Source organism: Bos indicus x Bos taurus, chromosome 3 (assembly GCF_003369695.1).
Source record: "Bos indicus x Bos taurus breed Angus x Brahman F1 hybrid chromosome 3, Bos_hybrid_MaternalHap_v2.0, whole genome shotgun sequence".
Classification (NCBI taxonomy): Eukaryota; Metazoa; Chordata; class Mammalia; order Artiodactyla; family Bovidae; genus Bos; species Bos indicus x Bos taurus.
This window is the reverse complement of record NC_040078.1, coordinates 6,729,527-6,756,742: the sequence shown is the minus strand read 5'-3', so window position 1 is coordinate 6,756,742 and position 27,216 is coordinate 6,729,527. Positions and strand designations below refer to the sequence as shown.

The 27,216-nt window shown below is 42.9% G+C and overlaps 1 protein-coding gene across 6 annotated transcripts in view; it reads left to right on the top strand.

Moving 5' to 3' along the window:
* Window positions 1-27,216, top strand: part of DDR2 (discoidin domain receptor tyrosine kinase 2) — a 182,638-nt gene that overhangs the window by 78,707 nt on the left and 76,715 nt on the right. For 3 of the 6 annotated variants that reach the window (XM_027527273.1, XM_027527282.1, XM_027527264.1), the window contains exon 3: window positions 23,673-23,781. In XM_027527273.1, the coding sequence (XP_027383074.1) occupies window positions 23,700-23,781 (82 nt within the window). In that variant the 5' untranslated portion in view covers window positions 23,673-23,699. Of the gene's footprint in view, window positions 1-8,423; window positions 8,521-12,309; window positions 12,570-23,672; window positions 23,782-27,216 lie in introns of those variants that run through there. The other 3 variants (XM_027527247.1, XM_027527237.1, XM_027527255.1) reach the window with 2 other exon arrangements.

Below are 27,216 nucleotides of genomic sequence, written 5' to 3'. Positions count from 1 at the left end.
GACACAGGGAATCTCTAGTTACCGCACAAGGGAGTTTTCAGCTGCAGCATGTGGACTGTTAGTTGAGGCCGTGGGATCTAGCTCCCTGACAGGGAGTTGAACCTGGGCCCCCTGCACTGGGAGTCTTAGCTATTGGACCGCCAGGGAAGTCCTTGTGTTAGGTTATCTTGTTTCTGTACTCTGGTGCACAGACATATAGACTCTTAAAGTTGGAAGGGAACTTTAGAAGTTTTATTAGCCTAATCATAGAAAAGGACTCTTTCCTACAGTCTCCTAAATAAAATGATTATTCAGCTTCTACTTGAATAAGCTGGAGAAGGAAATGGCAACCCACTCCAGTATTCTTGCCTGGAGAATCCTGTGAATGGAGGAGCCTGGTGGGCTGCCGTCTGTGGGGTCGCACAGAGTTGGACATGATTGAAGGGACTTAGCAGCAGCAGCAGCACTTGAATAAGCACTTCCAGTAATGAGGAGCTCATAGCCTCACAAAGAAACACATATCAATTTTGGGTGATTCTAATTTTTAGGATGCTCCCCTTTAGTTTTGGTCAATATCTTCCTCTTTGAAACTTCCTTAGCTATGAGTTTACAGGTCTGTTGCATGATCTGGATCCTTCTACTTCAGGACAGTGTATCATGTCTATAAAGACCATCAACTCCCAGTAGATTCTTCTTTTTTCCAGTTGAAATATTCCAAAGTCTCCTTCAATGAATGCTCTTGGTTGCTTTGTAGAGAAGTATCCTCTCCTCCCTTCCCACTTGTTGAATATTAAACTTTTGAACCTGTGGATCCTGGAGGTTCTTCTTCCTTGGAATTCCACAAAGTCTGATATGCCTTCTCTGAGGAAAGTCTCCTTCTTCTTATAAGTTCCAGTTGTACAATTTTGAGTTCTTTTCTTACTCCTTTATCTTACTTTTCTTCCCAGCATCCTTGTGCATCAAGTACTGAGCCATTTTTCTTATCTTTACTCCTTTATAATTACTGTCACTCTGTCTTCCATCTTGGATTATTTCTTCCATTCTCCTTTGAAAAAATTTAAATTCTTCCATGATCTGGGGAAAAAAAAAAAAAAAAGAGACACTCTTTCGATCTTTTTCTTTTTCCTCCTGCTGTGAAATCAAATTATAGTTGCAGCCCTTAGAACCAATGAGTGCAAAATGACCAAGAGCAACATAACATAAAGTCTTATCAGTTCAGTTCAGTCGCTCAGTCATGTCTGACTCTTTGCGACCCCACGGACTATAGCGTGCCAGGCTTCCCTGTCCATCACTCTCATTTTGCCTGGATGCTGTCAACCCAACTAGATCATGTATGTGACTCTGAGTATAGATAATTCATTGCGTGTGTATCACTGGTAAAGTCTTGAGTATGCAGTTTGTCCATGTGGGCTTAAGGATAGTTACTGCCAATGGCAGTTTAAATTTTACCTGCCAATGATTTCAACCTTATAGCTCTCATTCTTCTCTCAATTCTACAGAACTTTTACTCTTTACCATAGAATGTAATTACATAAACTTTGGTACTGCTTATTGTCAAGAAGGAACGAAAAATGAGAGCGGGCATGTCCTTGGTGTTCCTCTCCTTTATTTTTCAGATTAATAGGATATCAGGGGGAATATTTAGTTCATCCAAGGTTACACCATTAATTAAGCAGCTGGTCAGACACTGTTTCCACTAGATCACTTAGCTAGGTAACTCTTTTGGCCTTAGTAGAGAAGGAGGCTTAAACTGTGGCATTTCTGATCTCTAATGTGTGTGTTCATTTTTTCTCTTTTACCACTTAGCACACTGTACCTGGTATAGTTCTCAATAAAAGCTGGTTAATGAATATTTCAAGTTTTTTGTTTCTTTTTGAAAGTTGGAAAGATGTTTAAAGAGAAAAGACCATATTGAGTAATGAGGAATTCAGTATAACCATGGAGGTCAGATCTTGGGAGAAAGAGGCTGTGAGGTTTGTTCAGAGATAGATAAAGCATCTTGCTGGGTGCCATGGTGTCTACAAAGGATGTAGAACTCAGTCCAATCTCAGTGAGTTTGTAATGGGATGAATATACTTGGGACTGTAGAAATGGGATAAAAAGAGAGACAAGGCTGCATCATATTAAAAAAATTAACTTCCAATCCAAAGGAAAATGTAATCAATGAGGAGCTCAGAGACGGGAAGGCAATGGAAGGCTTGCTGTTATGTTGGAAGGGTGGTAAGTATAAGTGAGACACAGGTGTGCTCCAAAACAGTATTGTTCATTGAGTTCCAGCCACAAGTGGCGAACAGTTCACAAACCCACAGTCAGCTTAAATTCCTGAGGTGGTGGAGATTAAGAATGTAAAAAAGGGAACAAGAGTTTATTAGGCACATTGGTTGTTGTTCAGTTGCTAAGTCATGTCCCACTATTTGTGACCCCATGAACTACAGCATGCCAGGCTTCTCTGTCCTTCACTATCCCCTGGAGTTTGCTCAAACTCATGTCCACTGAGCTGGTGATGCCATCCAACCACCTTATCCTCTGTCACCTCTTTCTCTTCCTGCCCTCAATCATTCCCAGCATCAAGGTCTTTTCCAATGAGTCGGCTCTTCACATCAGGTGGCCAAAGTATTGGAGCTTCAGCTTCAGCATTAGTCCTTCCAGTGAATATTCAGGGTTGATTTCCTTTAGGATTGACTAGTTTGATCTCCTGCTGTCCAAGGGACTCTTAAGAGTCTTCTTCGGCACTCAGCCTTCTTTATTGGGCACCTTGTGTGTGCCTGTGCTGAGTCGCTCCATCCTGTCTGACTCTTTGTGACCCCATGGACCGTAGCCCACCAGGCTCCTCTGTCCATGGGATTCTCCAGGGATAATACTGGAGTTGCCATTTCCTTCTCCAGGGGATCTTCCCAACCCAGGGATTGAGCCCAGGTCTTCTGCATTGCAGGCAGACTGCTATACATTAATTCAATAGATTTCCCGAGCACTTGCTCCATGTCAGGCAGCCTGTTAGATGTTGGGGATTCAGCAGAGATCAAGGATCAGTGCTATCTTTGCACTGGAGAGTAAATTCAAGAGTAGGCCAGGCTGTGTGCTAGGAACCGGGTGTTCCGGGTCCTGGTTTCCCTGTGTAATGAATTTTACAGTAGTTTCTTCTGCTGCACCCAATACCAGCCTTCTTCAGAGTCTCTGTTTCCCTCAAGCCTAGTTCTGTTCCCTGTGAACAGGCTGGGATCCCCATGGATTGGTGACATCACCCGCCATTGGATCTCAATGCACATTCCTGTCGTCACTGGTGAGCAGGGTCCCGGTGAAAGGAGCTCAGTCCTTCATTTGACTTCAGACTTTCCACTTCCCTTTTAAAATGTCTGACTGGCATAGTTATTTCTCAATAACTCAACATCCTCAGCCTGAAAAGAGCCCAAGGCTTAGGAAAGAGGTGCCCACGTGTGTTTGCTGTCAAACACAGATCACTGGCCACTCCCCTCGTCACTCCTGTCTCTGGTGGGAACATTATGCATTAGAGGTTAGGGGTCTGGGGTTGGCACGGTGTAGAAAGGGCTCTTCCCTGGCCGCAACCCCCATGTGTTCTAAATGCCATGTTCCCTGGTCACCAGGGCCAGCCTTAGAGCAGTGGCGTCACATGGCCTGAGAGCCGCGAGGGGCAGGGGAGCCAGATGTGCAGAGCGTGCGTGTGTGTCTCGTCCCTGTCTGTGGAGGGTTGCTGTGGGCATGTCCTACTCTGCAGTTTGACACACGTCAACATCAAATGACTGACGGCACCTCTGATCTGTCATAGACCGTTTTATAGAACATGAGTTAACCAGGGTCTCTTCATGCTGAGCTTAACAGTTTAGTTATTTCTTGCTTTAAGAATGAAACTTGTAGGGTCTGCTAGGTTCCCCTGAGGATTTGTCCTTTGGTTTTGGGGAGCCCTGAGGGAGAAAGTCCCTTCCACGTCCCCACGGTTCCTTCCTTTCTGATGAATGCTTGCTCTTCTGCTCAGCGGATGCCTCCCAGGACCCGGAGGGAGATGAGCCTCCTTCTGCAGAGACCTTTGGCTGGACTTCTCTGGCTCTCCCAGAGGTGAGAGACCGCGGTTCCTGAAGCCTCAGGCTTGGCACCAGCTCGGCCGTGGTGGATCCAGGACCCTGACCTCCAGCCTCACTCCATCTAAGGGCCTCTGTGTCCCAGAGCGACCTTGTGGGATCTGCCTCTGACTGGCTCTTCACAACCTCTGCCACGAGTGATTTTCGCTCTAGACACGGGCCAATGGATTCCTGAAAGGGGCTGTGTGGGCTCTGCTCTCCATCTCTGCCCTGGTGTGGGTCTGGCGGCGTTCTCCTCTGTGGTCTGGGCAGGGAATGATGATGAACCAGGGCTGCTGTTGTTTTTGTTTTGTGATATTTAAAGCAAGCTAAGCTCTCATTACTGTAATACAGTATATGCTTTGGGCTGGAGGGAGGAGTAGCATCCCTCCCGGATCAGGGGCAGTTCTGTGATGTTGCAGGGAGCCTGGGAAAGTGTTTGGACCATGGCTGATAGAGTTCAGAGTTCCAGGGCTGAGACAGGCTGCAGAGCTCCCCCACTCTTTCTCCTCCCAGCCCGCTCACTTGAACCAGGAGGGAGCTGAGCTTGCTCAAGGAAAGGGATTGCTCAGGCTGTAGCATGGTAGTGGAAGGGTTGGGACTAGAATGCAGGCCCTTAGATGGATTTGCGATAGTAGGTACAGCTTCTGCTTCTGCCCTCCTCATTAATTCAAGGTCCTTTTGAGGCTGCGAACTTCATTTTGTATCTGTAATTTTGTATTCTGTTTCTTAAGCGAAGGGGCCCTTCCAACTGTCTAAGTTTCAAGAACCACAGAATCGCCTGTCCCTGCCCAGACCTTTCTACTACATTGAACTGCCTGTGTTTGTGAGGAGAAGGGGCAGATGGGAACACAGAGCTGTCTCAGTGCTGTGATGCCAAGTGCAGCTCTGAGGTCAGGTACCTGAGGGGCTCCAGGTCAGCCAGTGGGAATCAAAGAGCACGAGGTGCAGGCAGGGGCATATGATCTTGTAGTCTCACTCCTAGGCATGTGTCTGGAGAAGATTCTCATGAAAAGAGATAAAGGCACCCCAATGTTCATAGCAGCATTGTTTACAATATCTGAGCTACCAGGGAAGCCCCAAAGACATAGGAGCCACCTTAAATGTTTATCCTCAGATGAGTGGATAATGAAAATGTGGGATATTTACACAATGGAGTGTCATGCAGCCATAAAAAAGAATGAAATACTGCCATTTGCAGCAGCATGGATGAACCCAAAGAGGATCATACTAAGTGAAGTAAGTCAGAAAGTGAAAGACAAATACCATGATGTCTCTTGTATGTGTAATCTAACATATGATACAAATAAACTTGTTTGCAAAACAGAAGCAGACTCACAGATACAGAAAGCGAACTTATGGTTACCAAATGGGAAAGGGGCTGGGGAGGGATAAATTAGGAGTTTGGGATTAACAGGTATACACTACTGTATATAAAATAAATAGCAAGGTCCTATTGTATAGCACAGGGAACTGCTTTCAATATCTTATGATAAACCAGAATGGGAAAGAACATGAAAAACCATATATCCATATGTGTGTGTGTGTGTGTGTGTGTGTGTGTAAATCACTGTGAATATAACTGAATCACTTTGATGTATACCAGAAACTGACACAACATTGTAAATTGACTATACTTCAATTTAAAGAAAAGGTGGAGGCCAGGGGGACCGCCCCCTGAGGGCAGATTCACTTGCTGGCAGTGTGATAGCAATCTTGCAAGTGTAGGCGAGCTGAACCTAACTTTGTGCCCGGTGACAATGTGCAGTTTGAGTGGACTGGGTGGGGAGAGCATGGCAGAGTGCAGCCCCCAGACCTCATCGGCCTTCCGGTGGGTAGCCATTTACTGAATGCTGTTGCACTTGCCACTTGTGTGATCTTGGACAAATTATCTGTTCTCTGTGTTTCTGTCTTCTCGTCTGCAAAATGAGGACAATAATAATAAAAACTTCAGAGAGTTGTTATGAGGGCTGAGAAAATTCATGTAACACCGAGCGTATTGCCTACTGTGTAATACGTGCTCCAGAAATCTCTACTGTGGCTCTCATAAGTGCTGAGATAAGAAATATCCCTGCCCTTTGGAACTCACAGTTTTACTGAGGAGACAAGATTGTCCCACATACACACAAGCACAGTTAGGGACTGTATCAGTCAGTGGATGGTATCTGCTATGTTACGGGGCATAGATGCAAAGGAGTTGAGTGAGGAGACTCCATTTTGACCTGGAAGCACTGCCAAAATGGAGGGGAGAGACTAATTGAAGAAGCCAGCGCACTCCATCTTCTCAGCTGTCAGCAGGGAGATGGACAGGCCAACAGCCTCTCCTGGATCCTAAGGATCCCTCTGGACATCTGTTCATCTGCCTAACACGTTCGCTGATTGTCTCCAGACTATGCTTTGAAAATTCAAAGAGGGTATGACAAGGTCCCTGCCTGCAGGCGCTCACACAGCCTAGCAGGGAGGGGCGTCCAGAGAAATATTGCTACTAACAAATGTTCTATTCATATCTATATATATCTCCAAGGCCATCATCTGAGGCCAAAGGTGGGATGGGGCAAGTCAGATAGGTGTTCAGAGCATGAGTTTGAACAAAAGCATGGATCTACTTGGTGAAAAGGGACAGCTCAAAAGCCATGAGGTCTCATTCAAAGGAACTGGAAGGTGTGAGTCTTTCTGCAGGATAGGTGGAGTTGATTAGAACTTTCTGAGACAGAGAATCCCCATTCTCAGTCTTTGAGACCAAGATCTCAGGCTTTGAGACCAGGATCAGGCACGCTTTTGGTCTCTCACTTGTCCTTGGCAATGTAGGGGTTAGGAGCTGAGCTAGGAAGTGGGGAGGATTAGGCCTGGCAGGTGGGAGAGAGGAGGCTCTTCACACATCAGGAGTAAGTGCCAGGCATTGGTGACGCACAGGGAAACTTCCTGAAGTCAGATGAAGTCTGCAGATGTTTCATAGTCTTAAATAAACTTATATTTTCTGGTTCAGAGGCTTCCAGTGAAAGTAACATAGAATGGAATGCCAGCTAGCAATATGAAGGAAGCGTGAAATGCAAAGGGTTAGAGGCCAGACTTCTCGTGATCAGTGACATTATTATTTTGGCAAGGATTGCAGGAGCTGCAGGTGAGGAGGCAGTGACTTGCTTGAAGAGAAGGGTAGGAAACCAGGAAAGGAGTCCCAGACATTTGGTCCCGACCCAACTGCTGAATGAAACTTTTGGCTCTGGGGTTTGGGCAGGGACTCTTGGGCTATATTTGTCTAAGGTGGTGGGGCCCCCTTTACATTTAGTGTCTATATGTCCCCATGACAAGAACTGCATAATACCGCATCTTCTGCTTTGCTCTGCCACCCCTAAACTCAGAGCAAAGTGAGAAGATTAAGTTTATCACTACTGCTGCATGTCCTTGCCTTGCTTGTTTTTCTTAAGACTCTTAAGCGTAGGAAGAGCTTCAGGTCCCCAAAAGGGGCTATGAGGTATCTGAGCTGGGTAGTGATGGCAAATAAGCTGGTCAGCGCTGAATTCCTCTCTTTCTTTTTCTCAGCCTTGAAGGTCTTAGTAAGCCTTTACCTCTTTCATTGGCCAGCCCCGTCAAACTTTGCAATTTTTCAGAATTCTTTGCTTTTTCTTTTTCCTTCTAGGTCTTTCCTAAAGTCCATTATTCATCCAGGCCCACTTGTGTGTCTCCTCCTCTATCGCACCATCCCTGTAGCTATGACCTGCCAGGAACTTGCCTGCCTGCTATCTTCGTTTTTCCAAATGTTTGCACGTGCCAGCCACGTAACTCTCCTGATGCTTTTTTGTTGTATTGCCTCCAGATGACTCAACCTGTACGGGGCTCACAACAGATTTTCCGTATACATGTGTCACCTCAACTGCTGAGCTGTTTTTGTTCCTGTGCACCATTCTATTCATAGCAACACTTGTTGTTGTTATTCAGTCGCTAAGTCGTGTGTGACTCTGTGACCCCATGGACTGTAGCACGCCAGGCCTCCCTGTCCCTTACCGTCTCCCGGAGTTCGCCCAATTTCATGTCCATTGAATTGGTGATGCTTTCTAACCGTCTCATCTACTGCTGTGCTCTTCTCCTTTGGCCATCAATCTTTCCCAGCATCAGGGTCCTTTCCAATGAGTCAGCCGTTTGTATCAGGTAGTCAAGGTATTGGAGCCTCATAGTACTACAACTAACAACTAAACACTAACAGGTACTTACTATCTCCCAGGCACTGGTGCTATAAGTCCTTTACATGCATCATCTCAGTTAACTATAATTGTGACACCATTTTCTACTTTTATCCATATTTCATACTTTCCAGATCTATAGAAAAGTGTCCTTCAACCCAGAGATCAATTAGTATCTGGCTGAAGTGCCTGACCTGTATCATGGCTGAAGTTTTCACTACAGAATACAGTTGCAAAGCCCTAAGAGGTGAAATCCTTGCTTCCTCGTTCAGCTGATGGTCTCAGAGAAGGTGAGGGATCTCCATTCTTCTGTGGCAAAAGCACTGGTGTTAACCCTTATATTCAGGAGTCCCTGAATATGTTAAGGGAAAGACACCTAGGTCCCTTTGTTGAAAGGGGAGATGCTGGCTGGTGGGCCTCCTGCAGGGACCTGAAGCAGGGTTCCCTGGCATCACACCTAATCTCTTCTGAGGCTCAGGAGGGTTTCTTATGGATGGATGAGATCAAATTTACTTCACATTGATTGGGCCTGTGCAAATTAATAAGCAGCCTGATGGAGACATGTGTTCTTAAGAGGCCAGCACTTCCATGGACCCCAAGAATAAGGCAGCCCTCGTGGACATGGCACGGCTGGAACCAGGTCTTGGCCCTCGTGGCTTTGGGTGGCTGGATTGAAATGTTGTTGGGACGTGTGCACTCTCACATGGGGACAGAACAGCACTTGCTCTAGCAGTATGATCACATCACTGTCCCTCCAGACACGGCCTAGCCCTGCTCTCCTCAGCCCCAGGCTGGTTTGTGCTGCGCTGGTTCATAGTTAAGTGCTGAGTCTTTCATGACTTGTGAATGACTGTACGCACAGGGTCAAGTCACTTTCTCCAGAGACAGCATCACTCCTAGGATGTTCCCGACGAGGTTTAGTGTGCTTGTCAAAGGCAAGGAGTTTGTATTGCTGGTGTTGCCTGTTTTGTTACTATTGAAATGACCTGCCCATCAACTGCAAGTGTTCCTGAGCACCCACCGTGCAGGTGTGAACCGGTGCACGTAGAGGGTGGTGACTGGGGAGGCATGTTTTTGCCTGTAACTTGCAAATTTATTGAGACAAGGAGATGTACATAGTAAAAATGAAGTAGAAATTTAAATATCTGTGAAAATGTATGAGCCGGACATTGTTCTAAGTACTTGCTATGTAATAACTCATTCCATCCTCGCGACACTCCTACAGAGTCCAGGTGCAGGTGTGTGGTCACATAACTGGTGCAGGATTCAAACCTGGAAAGTCTGGCTTTGGGCCTGGTGTCTGGGAAGGAGTTGTTGGAGAGAGAGGTGGTCAAGCATGGGGTGCAGGGACCCAGGGGCAATAGGAAGGGGTGATATAGTGAGTAAGATGCTGCTTCCAGATTCACTACCAAGCCCTCAAGGGAAAGGCACTTTACATGTGGATGGTTAGTCTTTCAGCCCACCTCTGGGTTTAATGAGAGAGCCGTGTCTCTTGCTCACTATTGTTTCCATCTTACCCCTAGACTTTGAGGCAATGGACAGATTGCTGACGAATAAAAACCAGGCAGCATTCAAAACCCAATCCTTGGGTCTGCAGGAAGCTGTGCCTTCTTTACCCAAGGAGGTTGTTCCAGTAATTTTTTGCCATGTGATGAATCACCTCACAACTTAGTGACTTAACAGACAGCAATCATGTCATTCTTGTTATCGCTTCTGTTTCTGGGGACTGGGCTCAGCTCAGCTGTCTTGCCCACGGTCTCTCCTGGGATTGTAACAGTTGATGGCTGAGGCTGGAGTCACCTGGGTGCCTTCCTCACTCACAAGTGTGTGAGTTTCTGCTGCTGCCTGCAGGGACCTTGGCAATGGCATCTGCCAAAAGACCTGTGTCTGGCTTTTCCACATGGCCAGGGCTCCCATATTGCCTGGCAGTGCGTTCGCAGGGCAAGTCTGTGAGAGAGCCCGGTGGGTGCGGGTTACCTTCTGGGACCCAGCTCTGGAGGTTCACAGCCATCACTCTTCCTGTTTTAATTTTGTTAGAGGCGAGGCACCCTGTTGAGCTTGTATTCAGGAGGAAGGAAACGAGATGCCAGCTTTCCATGAACACATGGCTCCAGGTCATGCATTTGTATACACATTTGAAAACCATCACAGAGATTTTCCAAATAACTTCACTCTGGTTTAAAGAGATCAGTTACCAAGACAGATGGGGCTAAAGCAGGTGCGTGTGCTGAGTTTGAGGAAAGAAAAGCAGAAGGCTGGGCCAAGGGAGGCAGTGTCATCAGAGAACCCATGCTAGCCTGGGTGACCAGAGGCCTGGCCCTGCCTCTGACCAGCTGTTGCCCCCACGGAGGCCTCTCTGCTTTGGGGGCTGACTGACCTTCCTTACCTTTAACCACAGAGGATTAATACAGTTGAGTTTTCAAGTACCTTCAAGCTCTTGTGGCTCTGAGTCCATAATTTTGAGGACTACTATCTTTATTTCATCGGAGAAGGTGATGGCACCCCACTCCATTACTCTTGCCTGGAAAATCCCATGGGCGGAGGAGCCTGGTAGGCTGCAGTCCACGGGGTCGTGAAGAGTCGGACACAACTGAGCGATTTCATTTTCATTTTTCACTTTCATGTGTTGGAGAAGGAAATGGCAACCCACTCCAGTGTTCTTGCCTGGAGAATCCCAGGGACGGAGGAGCCTGGTGGACTGCCGTCTGTGGGGTCACACAGAATCGGACACGACTGAAGTGACTTAGCAATCTTTATTTCGTAACCTCCAAAACCTTCTGACAGACCGTCAGTCAACCCTTCTGTTGAATGCCTCCAGGCAGCCCTCTGCTCCCCAGGACTTGGCTCAGGGGTCTGAGGAGCCTGGGTAGAGGGTGGAATGGGGCAAGAGAATGAGAGAGGCGGGGTGGGGAAGGTGCTCAAGTGTGGGAGCCTGGAAGTCAGGGTGGGAGTGAGACAGCCTGGTGGAGAGCCGAGGCTGCTAGAACTCAGAGAGGCCAAAGGCTCTGCTGGGGGTTTCAGCAGGCCAAGGGATGAGCTTCTAACAGAGCCTTTTGGGTTTAGAAAACACCCCGCCTTCACTTTGTATCAATATTTTCCCTCCCTCCTCCTCATCTCATGAAGGCATTATAGCGATTATATCCTTAGAAAGGATGGCAGACAAATGATGTCACACCACGGATGTTCTGTGGTCCCCTCTGCTCTGGCAGGAGGGGTGTCTTCCACACAGGGATCTCACTCAGTGACCTCTAGTTGTCTCCATTTTACAGATGACAAGGGTGAGGAAAGCAAAGTACTCTTCTAATGAAGGCAGGAGCACAGCTGGCTGTGTCCTCCTCCTCTCAGCAGTAAGGGTCAGCTTGGGTCATCTGGGGAACATCCTGTGTGCTTAAACACTTACAGACCGGGCCAACCCAGGTCTTTGGCTCAGCACTAAGCAGCTACATTTTGAGAGGCAAGAGATTGGGATTCCCAGAGGAAAGTTGGGAATGAGGAAGACATCAACAAATCCTTGGGAATCAATATAAAACAGGAGGATGTTCGGTACAGTGAGGGGGTGTATGTGTGTGTGTGTGTATGGCTCTTCTTCTGCCAAAACTAAGCTCATTTCTGCATATTTGTTTGCTGAGTATTAAATACTCCAAAGATTGTGCTTTTTATTTGTTGAATCTGAAATGAAAAATGACTCAGCAGAGAGGAAAACAAGCCTTTAATGCCCTGAATGGCCCCTGAATGAAAATCTATGGTCATAGAGCATGTGGCTTCTCTTCTCCCCACCAGGCTCTTCAATACACACACGAGGACAAGCATACCATGCCCAGCTGTGCACACACCGCACCTCAGATTGGCTCCTGTTTGACCCAAGTCCCTTTATCTCATTTCCCTTCCCACTCCAGCCTTTCCAGGGCCCCCACCCCTTCCTGCAGGATGGTCTACCCGGGTTTAGGTGGAGGGGCCCTGGCTGCAGGCCACAGCTGATTTTCTAGAAGGGCAGGCACTTCCTATTTGGCTCCTTTCACAGGCTCAGTGTAAAGATCCCTCAGGGAACTCTGAGACTTTGTTTTTCCATAAAGTGGTAGTCACCTCAGATTATCTCTAGCTTTTAGACCTGGAAGGATGGATTATCTGGGAAGAAGGACCATCTGCCAAACCAGATGTTGCCTGCTTGGTACACAAGCTGTATTCCTGGAAAGTTGAGCATAAACTGGATTTAGGTATACTGAATCATATTCTGAATTATTGGAAGGATTTTCTATCAAAGGAACTTAGCAGCAGATCCTTTTGCAAAGTGAAGAATTATTTTGTAATGTGGAGACTCTCTCCACGATTTATGAGTTTGGTAAGTAGATGGAACATTTTTGTATACTGAATGTTATTTTAAATGTACTGTGTGGAAACTTGTTATTCAAAGGTACTCAGCACTGAAGGCTTGTTCAAAGATTTATTGTGTAATGCGGATAAACTTTTCATGATTTATGACCTTGGCAAGTTCAGGCATTTCTTAAAGTGCGATATACCTCTAGCTCTGCTTCAGAGAAAAAGGTGATTTTTGCTAATAATCAGATTTGGGGGGAAAATGAGAACTCTACTATCTGTCAGTTACAGTCACTTCAGAGGGACTTGGGAGAAATAGAGGTACTCAAATTTTCCATCTTTTTTTTTTAGGGCAGGAAATCCTAAGGGTGGCTTTTTTTGCCTACTTTCTGTGTTGTCACCAAGGGGAAATTATGGTGCTATTTTTTCCAAATAAATGCAGTTAACTATTATAGCAACATCTATGAAACTGTTTCTTTTTATATTAAATCTGTATCATCTAAATAAATATCGCCTCCTATCTACCTCTTCATCATGTGTTTACCTCTTGTCTGTCTGTCTGTCTATCTGTCTACCATCTATCAGTCCTGTCGTAGAAAGCAGACACTGCAGTACGGCTCGTGTTTTGGAGCCCTCGAATCTGTTGCTCCACCAGTGCAGGGAGCCTCACACCCTGAGACCCCAGGTGTGTGAACTACGTGACAGGCCTTAGCTCCTTGTACACCCTTTCCCACTCAGCAGCTCAGAGGACGTTTCAGAACTCATCTTCGGGGCTCAATCTCCACTCACGCTCCTGTTTGAGCCCCAGAGTAGAGCTTGTGCCTGGCAATGTGGTGTGACTCCCGGCTCAAATAACATACAACATTGTGTAAGTTTAAGGTGTACAGCCTGCTGATCTGATACATTTATATGCTGCAAAATGATCATCATCATAGCATTAACTAACATCTTCATCCTGGCATATAATTTCTTCTTTGTGGTAAGAATATTTAATATCTATACTTTGGTATAAAATATAGTATTATCAGCTATAACCACCATGCTGTATATTAGATCCCCAGAACTTATTCATCTTATAACTGTAAGTTTGTACCTTTTGATTAATACTCCTCCATTCCAACCCACCCCCTTCCCATGATAACTACCACTTTGTTTCTCTGAGTTTGGCTTTTTTTAGATTCTACATATAAGTGATAGCATAAAGTAGGAAATGGTCCAACATTAAAAAAAATTTTGGCTGCATTCTGTGGCATGTGAGACCTTAGTTCCCCAACAAAGGCTCAAACCCACACGCCCTCCATTGGAAGGCAGAGTCTTAGACCCTGGACCACACAGAAAGCCCCTGGTCTAACTGTCTATGGCAGTCATAAAAGAAGGGGATTATACTTTCTCAGTTGTGTATAACCTGAAGCTGCAGGAGACACAGGACTGACCAGGAGGGAGGCCTCCCTGCATAAAGTCTCCACAGAACAGGACGGTATCAGGCAGGATGTGCTGGTGACTTGCTCTAAACCATGATGTGGCCCTGGCCTCTGTTTCAGAAAGAGGCCTTTGGAAACTCATCCAAGGACAGAAATGACTTGTAAAAAGTTTGATTCTAGGTTCTTTTTTAAAAAATTCCTGGTAATTTCTGGCTATGACTGTCACGCTCACATGTGCCTAGCCTTCCATTCACTTCCCAGTTTTCCTGATGGCTTTGACCCACAGCCTGTCTCAGTCCTGGTGTGGTCAGTCCTGTGATGCAGAGTCGACCATCTGCCATTGGATCTGGGCGGTCCTGAATCATGGCTCCTTTGGAGTCAGTTTGGAGTGTTCCAGCCAAGTATCCAGCTTGGGTGGGGAATTTTGACTGTCAAGAGGGAGGTGAGTTTTTCATTACACAAACATATGCTCTCTGAACTACACAGTCATTGATGTTCCTTGGAAACTATTGGGTTATGGGTGAAGTAGCCCTGGCCAAGGAGTCAGAGAAACTGGAAGAGTCTTAATTCCGTCTCTTTCTAGTTTTGTGACCCAGGCAAGTTAGAATTAATCTAATTTTGATATATAGGGAACCAAGATCCCTAACTTTAAATGACTCATGATTTGGCTTGAGAGACAGACATATAAATTCAGTATGATGAACGGGATCCAGCAGCCAGGTCAGGTAAGTCTACCTAGGTGGTGAGTGAAGTGACTTAAGGTTTTACTTTCCCATTTTGTAAAGTGGGGATGGTAATCTTTCCTTTCAGGTTTGTTGTAAGGCTTGATGATTATTCATTTGTAAGTTCTAAAAAAAAAAGAGAGAGAAAGGTTTAAGTAGCAATTCTGAACTGGTTTTTCTTCTCTATCTACAAGATAAATAATAAATAAATAAATAAATAATATCTCTCAATACCTCAAGTGATTCTCAAAACATAAGATAGGTCACCCCACACCTTGTTGGATATGCATGGTTGGTTGGTTAGCACCCCCAAGGTTCTGATAGACTGCCCCAAGGAATATTTTTCTTTTGTCAGAGAAACAAATGTGAATGACATTAACAGGGGACATATTTTGTTAAAATCAAAACATCACAAATAAGACTAAAGTTTCCTTTTGATCTTCATTTCCAATCTCCAATGCCAGACACTACAATCTCTGAGGGAATTGCTATTATCAGCACTTGCCTTCCAAGATTCCTTGCTCTGTGCTCATGTACTAACCTATTTTAGCACTAAAGTGACCCCTAGATTGATGGCGTTTAACTTTCTAGATCTTTTATGCATATATGCATGTAAGTCTGTTTTTATATCCATAGAAATATACAGTGTGTTTATATATGTCTTAAATACTGTTAATTCACCTAAAACCATGTCATGGACATCTAACCATGTAACGACATATGGTTCTAACTCATACTTTTAAACTATTGACTAGTATTTCATAGCAGGAATATGTCATAGTTTCTAGCACTCCCTTATTGGTAGAAAATTTCCAAGTTTTGGTACTTAAAAAAAATGTTGTACCCACATGTTGAAGGATTTCAGTTTCTCCACACTCTTGTCTACAATTGTCTTTCATTTATTCATTTTTGATCATAGCCGTCCTGACGGATATGGGGTTGGTTTCTTACTGTGGTTTTGATTTGTATTTCCTGATGGCTAGCAAGGTTGAGCATTTTTTGTATATCTCTTGACCATTTGTATGTCTTCACTGGAGACATGTCCATTCAATTCCTTAGCCCATTTTCAAGGATTTTATTAGTGGAATTTTATTTTATTTTCTTGCCATTAAGTTGTATGTGTTACTTAGCTCTTTTGTGTGTTAGTTGCTTGTTGGATATATGGTTTACAGTTTCTCCTATTCTGTAGGTTGCCTTTTCATCTGTTGATTGTTTCCTTTGCTGTGCTTTTTAGGTCAATGTAGTTTCACTTGTTTATGTTTGCTTTTTTCTGCTTGTGCTTTTCGTATCATATCTATGTCGTCATTGCCAAGACCACTATCAGGGAGCTTTTCCTCTATGTTTTCTTCTAGAAGTTTTAAAGTTTCAGATCTTACATTTAAGTCTTTAACCTACTTTGAGTTGATTTTTGTGTATAGTGTAAGATAAGGGTCCAATTTCATTCTTTTGCTTGTGAGTACCTAGTTTTCTTAACAGTATTTGTTTGAGAGACTCATTTTCCACATTATATATTCTTTGCATCCTTCTTGAAGATCAGTTGGCCACAGCATTTATGGAGAATTGTATGGAGATTCCTCAAAATTAAATATAGAACTACCACATGACCCAGTAACCCCACTTTGGGTATTTATCCAAAATAATTAAAATCAAGATCTTGAAGACACTAGCATTCCCCATGTTCATTGCATTCACAATAGCCTAGATGTGGAAACACCCTAAATGTCCATTGACAAATAAATTGATGAAGAAAATGTGGCTAATACATGCAATGGAATATATTTAGCTTTAAAAAAAGAAGCAAATTTTGCAATATGCAACAGCATGAATGAGCTTTGAGGACATTTTGTTAAGGGAAAAAAATCAGTCACAGAAAAAGTAGTGCACAATTCCACTTAAATTAGGTATCCCAAATAGTGAAATTCATAGAATGAAAGAGTGGGATGGTGGTTGCCAGAGACTAAGGGGAGGGGTGGGCTTCTCTGATGGCTCAGACGGTAAGGAATCTGCCTGCAATGTAGCTGGGTTTGATCCCTGGGTTGGGACGATTCCCTGGAGAAGGGAATGGCTGCCCATTCCAGTATTCTTGCCTGGAGAATTCCATGGATAGAGGAGCTTGGCAGGCTACAGTCCATGGGGTCACAGAGTTGGACATGACTGAGTGACTAAGATTTTCACTTTCAAGGGGGGACGGTAAATGGAGAGTTATTAATCAATGGGCATACAGTTTCAATTAAGCAAGGTGAGGTAAGTTCTGGAGATCTGACATAATATTACATATATAGTCAACAATAATATGTAGTCAATAATAATATGTTATACACTTAAAAATTTGTCTTATATTAATTGTTCTTACCATGATAAAATAAAAAGAGGGGTGAGATGGGGGATTGGGAAGGAGGCTCACAGGGGAGGATATATGTATACTCACAGCTGATTCACACTGTTGTACGGCAGAAACCAGCACAACATTGTAAAGTAATCATCCTTCAATGAAAAATAAAAATTAAAAAAAATGCAAAGCACTTCTTTGTGGCTACATCATTATGCACCTATGTAAATCTTCTCTAGGATAAATAATAAATGGAATGTATAGATCAGAGTCTATTTACATGTTTTGATTTAAATCATCTTCCGATTTATAAATCCAGTGGCAGAGTATGTCTCTATTTCTCCACACTATTGCCAAACTTCATCGTTTCACACTTTATATTTTTGCCAGTCTGACAGATAAAATGCTGTATTCAAATGCTGCTGTTTGTCTTTCTGATTCTAGTGAGGTTGAGTGCCTTTAGATGTTTACTGGTATTATATTGTTTCCTCTTTTAGATGCTTTTTATTTACTTGGCCCATTTTTCTAGTCACTTTAAAAAATGATTTATAGAGACTCTTTATACCAGAAAAATACATACACATTGTTTTGTTCTAAAATTTCAAATATTTCTCTTGGTCTGTTGCTTGTCTGTTAAGCTCATGTGCCTTTTGTCTCAAAGATGTTTTGAACTTTGATGAAAACATTATCATTCTTTTTATTTGTAGATTTTGCTTTCTATGTCTTATTTATGTAGGTTTTCCTCTTGCTCACAGCAGATTCTCAATATTTTCTAGAAATACTTTGTTCTGTTTTTACATTTTTGACTCTTTATTTTTGTGTGAGATATGAATATACCTTTATTTGTTTTTGAAAAAGCTACTGAATCATCTGAAACTTTTCACTGATTCTAAATGCCCTTTTTCTTATATGGAAAGTTCCCACTTATATACATTTTTTTGTTGTGTATATGAGTATTGCCTATTCTCTTCATTGTCCTACTTATCTATTTCTTTGACAATATCATATTTAGGGAGGCCTTTCCTGATCATCTTACCTGAAATGACCCTCATTCATTCTCCATCACATTACTGGATTTTACTGTCTTCATGGCATGAATATCTCCTTAGGTTTCTTACTTATTTATTTGCTAGTTTGGATATTATAAGCACCATGATAACAGGAGTCTTCTCTGCCTTTTTAGCACCCAGAACAGCACCTTTCAGAAAATAGTTGCTGAATGAATGAAGGCCAATAACTTTTTATTTTTAAAGTTTGAATAAATTTCTTGTCAAAGGAATTTGCACTGTTAACCAAAGAAGTGGGTAGAGAGGGACCTTCCATCTTCTTGAAATTCTTTAATGTATGTTTATGGGTTTTATTCACATGTCACATTGCTTAAATTTTGAACCTTTAGAAAGATTCGTTCAAAGAGGCAGAAAAGGGTGATGTCTGTTTATCGTAAGTTTTGGGGATACTTCCTTTTAAGGTATGGAATCTGGACTAGCCAGATACAACAACTGAATATGTGGCTTAAGACAATCGTTAATTCATTCTGCAACTGTTTATCCAGCACTCTGATAAGTGCTGGGAATGCAATGGTGAGTGAAATAAACAAGGAGCTTATAGGGGTGCAGGCACTAATTAGACAACCCTAGCAAAGGATATATGATTATACGATGATCATTTCTATGTAGAAAAATTATACGATGCTTTCAGTGCATGTGCAATCAAGGGGGTAAGAGAATATTTCACTGAAGAAATAACCATTTGGTGGTGATTTGAATCAAAGAGAGGACCGCAACTTTTAAATAGAGGTCCTAAGGAGGCAAGGTAAAAAAGAAAGAAATGAAAGAAGTCTGAATGTAACTAAGCGGAAAGGCTGAGCAGGAGTGTCGCTCTGGTGAAGTAGCAGAGGTCAGATCAAAGGAGAGTGTGGTATGATGACAAAGACAAAAACAAAATCAACAGCAACAAAGCAGCCTAAGTAGATTTCAGAGGAATGCGAACTCGGCTTCGTGCATGAGCTTTGATGCCTATCAGTTGTGTAAACAGATCAGTTTTAACTTCTTTCTGCTCAGTTACTTTATTGATGAAAACAAACCTGGTAGAGTGACTGTAAATATTACATGAGATAGTCCTTGGCACAGGTTAGGTATCCGTGGTATAGTACTTCTAGGTTTAATAATGGTTCTTTTGTGTTTGTTACCTGCTAGGCACCCTAATTTAAGCAAACAAAGCAGAAATAGTCACTGGTATTAGGGATTCACAACCTGAACCAAGTAAAACTTTCCAAAAGAAAGTTCAGTCAATACTTTTTGAACACCTTGTATGCCGAGTGCATCATGAGAAATGCTGGGCTGGATGAAGCAAAGCTGGAATCAAGATTGCCAGGAGAAATATCAATAACCTTAGATATGCAGATGACACCACCCTTATGGCAGAAAGTGAAGAAGAACTAAAGAGTCTCTTGATGAAAGTGAAAGAGGAGAGTAAAAAAGTTGGCTTAAAGCTCAAATTCAGAAAACAAAGATCATGGCATCTGGTCCCATCACTTCATGGCAAATAAATGGGGAAACAGCGGAAACAGTGGCTGACTTTATGTTTGGGGGTTCCAAAATCACTGCAGATGGTGACTGCAGCCATCAAAATAAAAGTCGCTTATCCTTGGAAGGAAAGTTATGAACAACCTAGACAGCATATTAAAAAGCAGAGATATTACTTTGCCAACAAAGGTCCATCTCGTCAAGGTTATGGTTTTTCCAGTGGTCATGTATGGATGTGAGATTTGGACTATAAAGAAAGCTGAGCACCAAAGAATTGATGCTTTTGAGCTGTGGTGTTGGAGAAGACTCTTGAGAGTCCCTTGGACTGCAGGGAGATCCAACCAGTCCATCCTAGAAGAGATCAGTCCTGAGTGTTCATCGGAAGGACTGATGTTGAAGCTCAAACTCCAATACTTTGGCTACCTGGTATGAAGAGCTGACTCATTTGAAAAGACCCTGATGCTGGGAAAGATTGAAGGTAGGAGGAGAAGGGGATGACAGAGGATGAGATGGTTGGATAGCATCACTGACTCAATGGAGATGAGTTTTGAGTAAACTCCGGGAGTTGGTGATGGACAGGGAGGCCTGGTGTGCTGCGGTCCATGGGGTCGCAAAGAGTCAGACATGACTGAGCAACTGAACTGAACTGAAGTTCTGCTTAGTTCAGTTAAAAACCATTTTTGAGCATCCACTTTGTACAAGATATAATGTTTCCTTTTGAGGATACAAGAACAAACCATTTGCAGCTAATGATTAAATGGGTAATTTTATAGCAATGTTATAGAGGATTTAGTAGAAACAAATTCAATGTGAGAGGGGAATGAAGTGTAGGAGACAATCCTTGAAGAAGGAATCCTGGAGAAGGTTATGGAGGGGAGAAAGTGATAGCCAATAATCCACAAGGAAGGTGTCATGAAAGAGAACTGGAGAACTGTTCTTCAAAAGCTGCTCAGAGAGGGTAGCTACACAAGGCAGTGCTCCCAAAAAGCTAAGATATTTGTAGAAGGACATCCTGAATCATGGTCATGGATTAGTTCTAGTTTACAGCCAAGACCAATGTCTCCAAGGTCTGCCTGTGTGTCTCTTTTCTGGGCATGTTTGTTTGTGGACTCATTCGTGGAAACACAGTGTTCCTGCTGCTGGCAGTGAGTAGGCACTGAGACATATTTGCTCTCATCCAAATCTGTGCCATAAAATCATGGTCATCGTGGCTATGGATCACTTTCCCCTGCCCCCTACCAGGAAGCCACTTTAGTTTTTTTGTGTTTGATTAGTTTTGGCTCTATCCTCTTCAGTCAGAACTATCTGTATGTGTGTGTGTGTGTGTGTGTGTGTGTGTGTGTGTATAAGAGACTGGTTCCAAATAGGAAAAGGAGTACGTCAAGGCTGTATATTGTCACCCTGCTTATTTAACTTATATGCAGAGTACATCATGAGAAATGCTGGACTGGAAGAAACACAAGCTGGAATCAAGATGGCTGGGAGAAATATCAATAACCTCAGATATGCAGATGATACCACCCTTATGGCAGAAAGTGAAGAGGAACTAAAAAGCCTCTTGATGAAAGTGAAAGAGGAGAGTGGAAAAAGTTGGCTTAAAGCTCAACATTCAGAAAACAAAGATGATGGCATCTGGTCCCATCACTTCATGGGAAATAGATGGGGAAACAGTGGAAACAGTGTCACACTTTATTTTTGGGGCTCCAAAATCACTGCAGATGGTGACTGCAGCCATGAAATTAAAAGACACTTACTCCTTGGAAGGAAAGTTATGACCAACCTAGATAGCATATTCAAAAGCAGAGACATTACTTTGCCAACAAAGGTCTGTTTAGTCAAGGCTATGGTTTTTCCTGTGGTCATATATGGATGTGAGAGTTGGACTGTGAAGAAGGCTGAGCGCCAAAGAATTGATGCTTTTGAACTGTGGTGTTGGAGAAGACTCTTGAGAGTCCCTTGGACTGCAAGCAGATCCAACCAGTCCATTTTGAAGGAGATCAGCCCTGGGATTTCTTTGGAAGGAATGATGCTAAAGCTGAAACTCCAGTATGTTGGCCACCTCATGCGAAGAGCTGACTCATTGGAAAAGACTCTGATGCTGGGAGGGATTGGGGCCAGGAGGAGAAGGGGCCGACAGCAGATGAGATGTCTGGATGGCATCACTGACTCAATGGACGTGAGTCTGAGTGAACTCTGGGAGTTGGTGATGGACAGGGAGGCCTGGCGTGCTGCGATTCATGGGGTCGCAAGGAGTCGGACATGCCTGAGCGACTGAACTGAACTGAACTGATATATATAACCACTTGGGGTGATTCAGAGTTCTGTTGCCTAGAAAACATCATAGAAAGCTTCTGTTTCCTCAAAAAAAAGCTCCTGTTTCCTCTTAGCTATGTCAGTCTATTATTTACTGTATTCCCATTATTATCCATTAAAATCATATTCATCCTTTAAAAATTTGATCAGATGCTTATTTCCCCATGAAACCTCCTCTGATCACTCCAGCTTAAAGGGATTTTGTCTCCCTTTATAATTTCACATTATACAGTTTTCTAGTAGTAGATCCAGTGTTTGTTGACTCATAGGGTTACCTGGAAGAAACTTTCTTTTTTAAAATAAAGTTTTTATTCTTGAACAGTTTTATGTTTATGGGATCATTGCAAAGAGTATATAGATTTTCTATTCACCCATTACCCAGTTTCCCCAATTATGCCATATTAAATTAGTATAGTAAATATGTCATAGTGAATGAACCAATATTGACACATTATTATTAACTAAAGTCTGCACTTCATTCAGATTGCCTCAGTTTTCCCCAAATGTCCTTTTTCTGTTCCAAGATCCCATCCAGGATGTTACGTGTTACATTTAGACATCATGACTCCTTCATCCCTCTTAACTGTGTCAGTTTCTCAGACTTTCTAGTCTTGGGTGACCTTGACAGTTTTGAGGATTACGTAGCAGGAATTTTGTAGAATGTCCCTCAATTGGGATTTGTCTGATGTGTTTCTCATGATTAGGCTGGAGTGATGGGTTCTTGGGAGAAAGACAACAGACCAGAGAGTATCTACATAAATTATTTAGAATTCTTTTGCATGAGAAAATTTGTTTATTCTCCTCCATTTGTTTATTCAATCATTTATTTCTGGGCTTGTAAATATTTATCTTATGTCTTGAGTTATAATGCAATACCACTTGATCCATTTTGTTGCGTAAATTGCTTCAGCTTTGGCCATGGGGACCCTTTCTGTTGGCTCTGTGTTCTCTTGCCATATCCCCATCATTCTTGTGTGTGTATATATTCTCAGCTTGGGGCACTAAAACATTCTCCAAGATAATCGTATTTCCTGCCTCAGCCCTGAAATTAGCAGTCTCTCCAAGAACCCCTGGTTCCTTTTACTGGAGAATGGTATAAGAAGTCAAGATCTGGGTATCAGGTTTGCTCTTTGCTATTGGGTGTTCCTGCTTCTAGGCACTCTCATAACAAGAAGATAGATATATGAATATGTACTAACCTGTGTGTAAATATCTATAAATATTTCCATATGTAACCATTTATATCCCTATTAAGATAAATATGAGTTCATACTGATGTCTCAACTCTAATCCATAACCACATGGATTATTCTAGGGGAACTTGAGCTTCAGGTACAATTCCAGAGCTAATAAATCAGGATAAATATTCACCTTACATCTTTTGAAAGGCAAACACATTAACATCATTGAATGTTTTTCTTGGTTTAATAGTGGAATAAATATTAAAATTATGAAAATATTGTAAAAGTCAGTTTTAATTTATCACTGTTCACAATTTGGGTATTTATCTTATTGAAACTTTGTTACCCACCTATAGTTTTGCTAATTTTAATTCCATGAGAATATAATCTAATAGAGTTTGAAAGTTCTTATGTTACCTAACTACTGAATATCCCAGTTTGAAAGTTCTTATATTTTGTGACAATTCAGTGTCACATTCAACTATCAAAGTTCATGATTTAAAATTCTAAATATAGACATAAACACTGTAAAAACACAAGGATAATTATGTAAATTGTGTTCATTTGTGTTGATGGTTTCTGCTTCACTCATTCCCTCTCCTCTTTCTTCTTGTCTTGCATTGTTGGCGGCCTGAAGGCTCCAGTTCCAACACCATCTCCTGAGATGATCCCGATTCCCAGAATGCCCTTGGTGCTGCTCCTGCTGCTGCCTATCTTGAGTTCTGCAAAAGCTCAGGTTAACCCAGGTAACACTGCCATTGCTCAGCCGCATGCTGGAAGACCAGCTGAACACTCAAGCCCTTCAGTGTTCATCTTGGGAAAAGCACTGCTGAGGGGTCCCAAGGTCCCTCCTTCCTCTCTTTCTCTCTGGTGAAACAGGGCCATAGCAGAAATAGAAACAAATACACTCTGTAACATGCTGAATAGTGTGAAGTGTTTCTTACATGGAGTTGGGTGGAATAAAAAGAAAATAAAATGGGAGGTGGAGGAAGCAACCATTTGCTTCTGCATCTTCTGGGAAACAGAAGAGAAAATTTTCAGATGCCTTAGAGAACGTCTGCAAGTTGGTTTCCCAGTTATGTTTGGTTGGCTAAGGCCTATATTTAACTTGGGTGTCATGTTATGCTTTGGGGACCCTGGTCTTGTAGAATCTCAGGCAGTTTCTCTTTCCTACAGGGTGTGGCCATGCTCAAAAATAGATATGTTAGTCCCCTTCTCCCAATTTTTAAAATTATGTGTATACTTTAAATTGAAGTATACAATTGTATCAATTGTCTATTACCGTAGTGATGCCACTTAATATATGCAAAGTTGGTGATTTAGTCTGGTTTTAATGGGGTTATTCTTCTGGTCCCTTCTGGATGTCCCTTCTGCACATATCTGGGAGTAAGCTGGTCATTTACTGACTCGTCGAGGATGGCCTTGGCTCTGACAACTGGGGCAGCTTCGCTGTGCTCTCCTCTAGCACCACTAGTATAGATGGCCTTTAATGGGAATTGCAGAGCAGCAAAGCAGAGAGGGAAATGTGAAACATTTTTCAAACCAGTGCCTCAGTCATGTTTGCTGAGATCTCATTGTCCAAAGCGAGCCACACGGCCAAGCCCAGAGTCAGAGTGGGAGAGCACAAAAATATTACCCGGGGGAGGTCTGAGTACAGGGAAGAGTAAGGCTTGGAGCTGTTTCCTTTTTGCCACAGATATAAATGTAAGAAATTAGACATAGCACAAGTGTCAATTTGATGAATTTTATAAACTGAGCACATCCATGTAAGCAGTATCCAGATTAAGCAACAGAACTGTACCAGGACTTCAGAAGCCCTTCTTACACGCTCTTCAAGTGACTTTGCCGTACCTTCATCCCAAGGGTAGTCATTATTGTTTTCTAACAACACAAATCGGTGCTACTTGTTTTTGTACTTTATATGAGTGGAATCGCCTTTTGTTTCTGGCTTCTTTCATTCAATGTTTTGTTCATGATATTCATATTGTGGCATGCAGTTGGCAACTCTGTTTTCATTGTTGTATAATTTTGTTTGAATATTTTATTTATTCAGTCTACTTTGGATGGTAATTTGGATTATTTCTAGTTCGAGCTCATTATAAATAAAGCTCCTTGAACCCTTCTTGTAAAGGTCTTTCGGTAGAGATAAATACCCAAGTCTTTTAGATATATACCTAGAAGTAGCTTTATGTTGGGCTTCCCTAGTGGCTCAGATGCTAAAGATTCCGCCTGCAATGCAGGAGACCTGAGTTCGATCCCTGGATTGGGAAGATCCCCTGGAGGAGGGAATGGGAACCCACTCCAGTATTCTTGCCTGGAGAACCCCATGGACAGAGGAGCCTGGCAGGCTATATAGTCCATGGGGTCACAAAGAGTCAGACGTGACTGAGTGACTAAGCACAGCACAGCACAGCTTATATGTTACATATGATCTGTTTTCCTACATATTGCTATTGTATTGTATTGCTACATTTCCAAAGTGATTTTACTGATATCCCACCCCATTGCAGTGTTTGAGAGTCCCAGGGGCTGCAGGCTATATTTGAATTCCTGAGGGTATTTTCATTTCCTCTTCTTCATACAGTATGAGTGTACATTTATGAAACACTCACCTTATCTTTGCAAAAATTCCATTTCCATGGGATATTCTTTTTTCTTGATTATAGGACATATAATCACGATACTTTAATATCAGTGATTAATTGGTTCAGTAAATCCAGTACCTTGTTACTTCTTTGTAATAAGCTTAGTGAGTGCATCTCAGACCTGAACTTTGACACCATTCTTTCGTTTTTTGCTTTGTGTTCCTCTCACCTAGTTGAAGTCTAGTTGCCTTCTACTTGGTCTTAAGTTAGTAACATGACAATAGTCATATACTTCTCTTTGTACTTCTTTCATCCTTTCACCAGCAGTAAAATAAAGTTGGATTAGATAAGCTATGAAACCGTTTGTCACAAACTTACTATAATTTAGTGGTGTAAGAGCTTTACTGCCCATTTTGGAAGGCACTGATAGACTTTGGGCTTGGAAACAGGGTTCTTAAACTCGCACGGCTGTTTTTCACAAGAAAGACCATTTGTCCCCAACTCCCTGCCACTTCCCAGGCTCAGGAATCTAAAGCCAGAACTTCAGAGGAATCGTGTCCCTTAGTCTAAGCACATAGAAGATAGCTGATGAATATCTTAAAGATGTAAACCCTAAAATGCTCCTTAGTAAGAAGTTGCATCTAGAAATCATGCTCCAACTTAGCCTGCCTCCATGGGAAAGGGACATCTCTAGACTCCATATGAAGTATATGAATACTCTTGGCTACTGAATTTGTCTGATCCTCCTCCAGAATGTATAAAACCAGTGTTTTGATTGCCATTGGGGGGTCCAGAACCCGGTGGACTTTTGGGCGGCAGGGGAAGGGGGGGAGTAGTAGAACCAACCTTGTTGTCCTGAAAACTTCGCTGAGGGTCTGTTAGTCCTGAGGACTCACCCAGCCAACTAAATAACTGCTGAGTGTGGACAGCACAGGGCAGTCAGCCCCACTCTCCTGACTTGGCCTGTGACAACTACTTGTGCTTGGAAAAGGGAGAACACCCCTTCTCGCCAACAGGCAATCTAGGTATTTAGGATCCATGGTACAGAGCCAGGGCACATGCTGGGACTTCCCATTTCAATCCTGGATTTTCCCCTCATAAGAAGCAGGCAACTTGCTAGTGGTTTAGAGTCTTGGGGTGGTGGATTCCTCCTTTGGTATCTAAAATGTTTGGAGAAACAAAGACATTAAGGATCTGAGATTCAGAGTGTTCTCTTCCTACTGGCTCCAAATTGACTTTCAGTTCATCTTTGTAGTTTTATTCTTTCTAGCATCAATCCTACATCCAGTGAGTTCTTAAGGTCTGCTGCTGCTGCTGCTAAGTCACTTCAGTTGTGTCCGACTCTGTGTGACCCCATAGACGGCAGCCCACCAGGCTCCCCCGTCCCTGGGATTCTCCAGAAAAGAACACTGGTGTGGGTTGCCATTTCCTTCTCCAATGCATGAAGGGACTTGAAATCCTAGGTTAGTCATGCTGCAATGAATCTTAGAGATATTTAAGTCCTTCTTCTTCATTTTATAGATAAAGGAACTGGGTGTCAAATAGGGTAAGTGATTTGGTGGTTTGCCCATGACAACACACACAGTTAATGGTAAA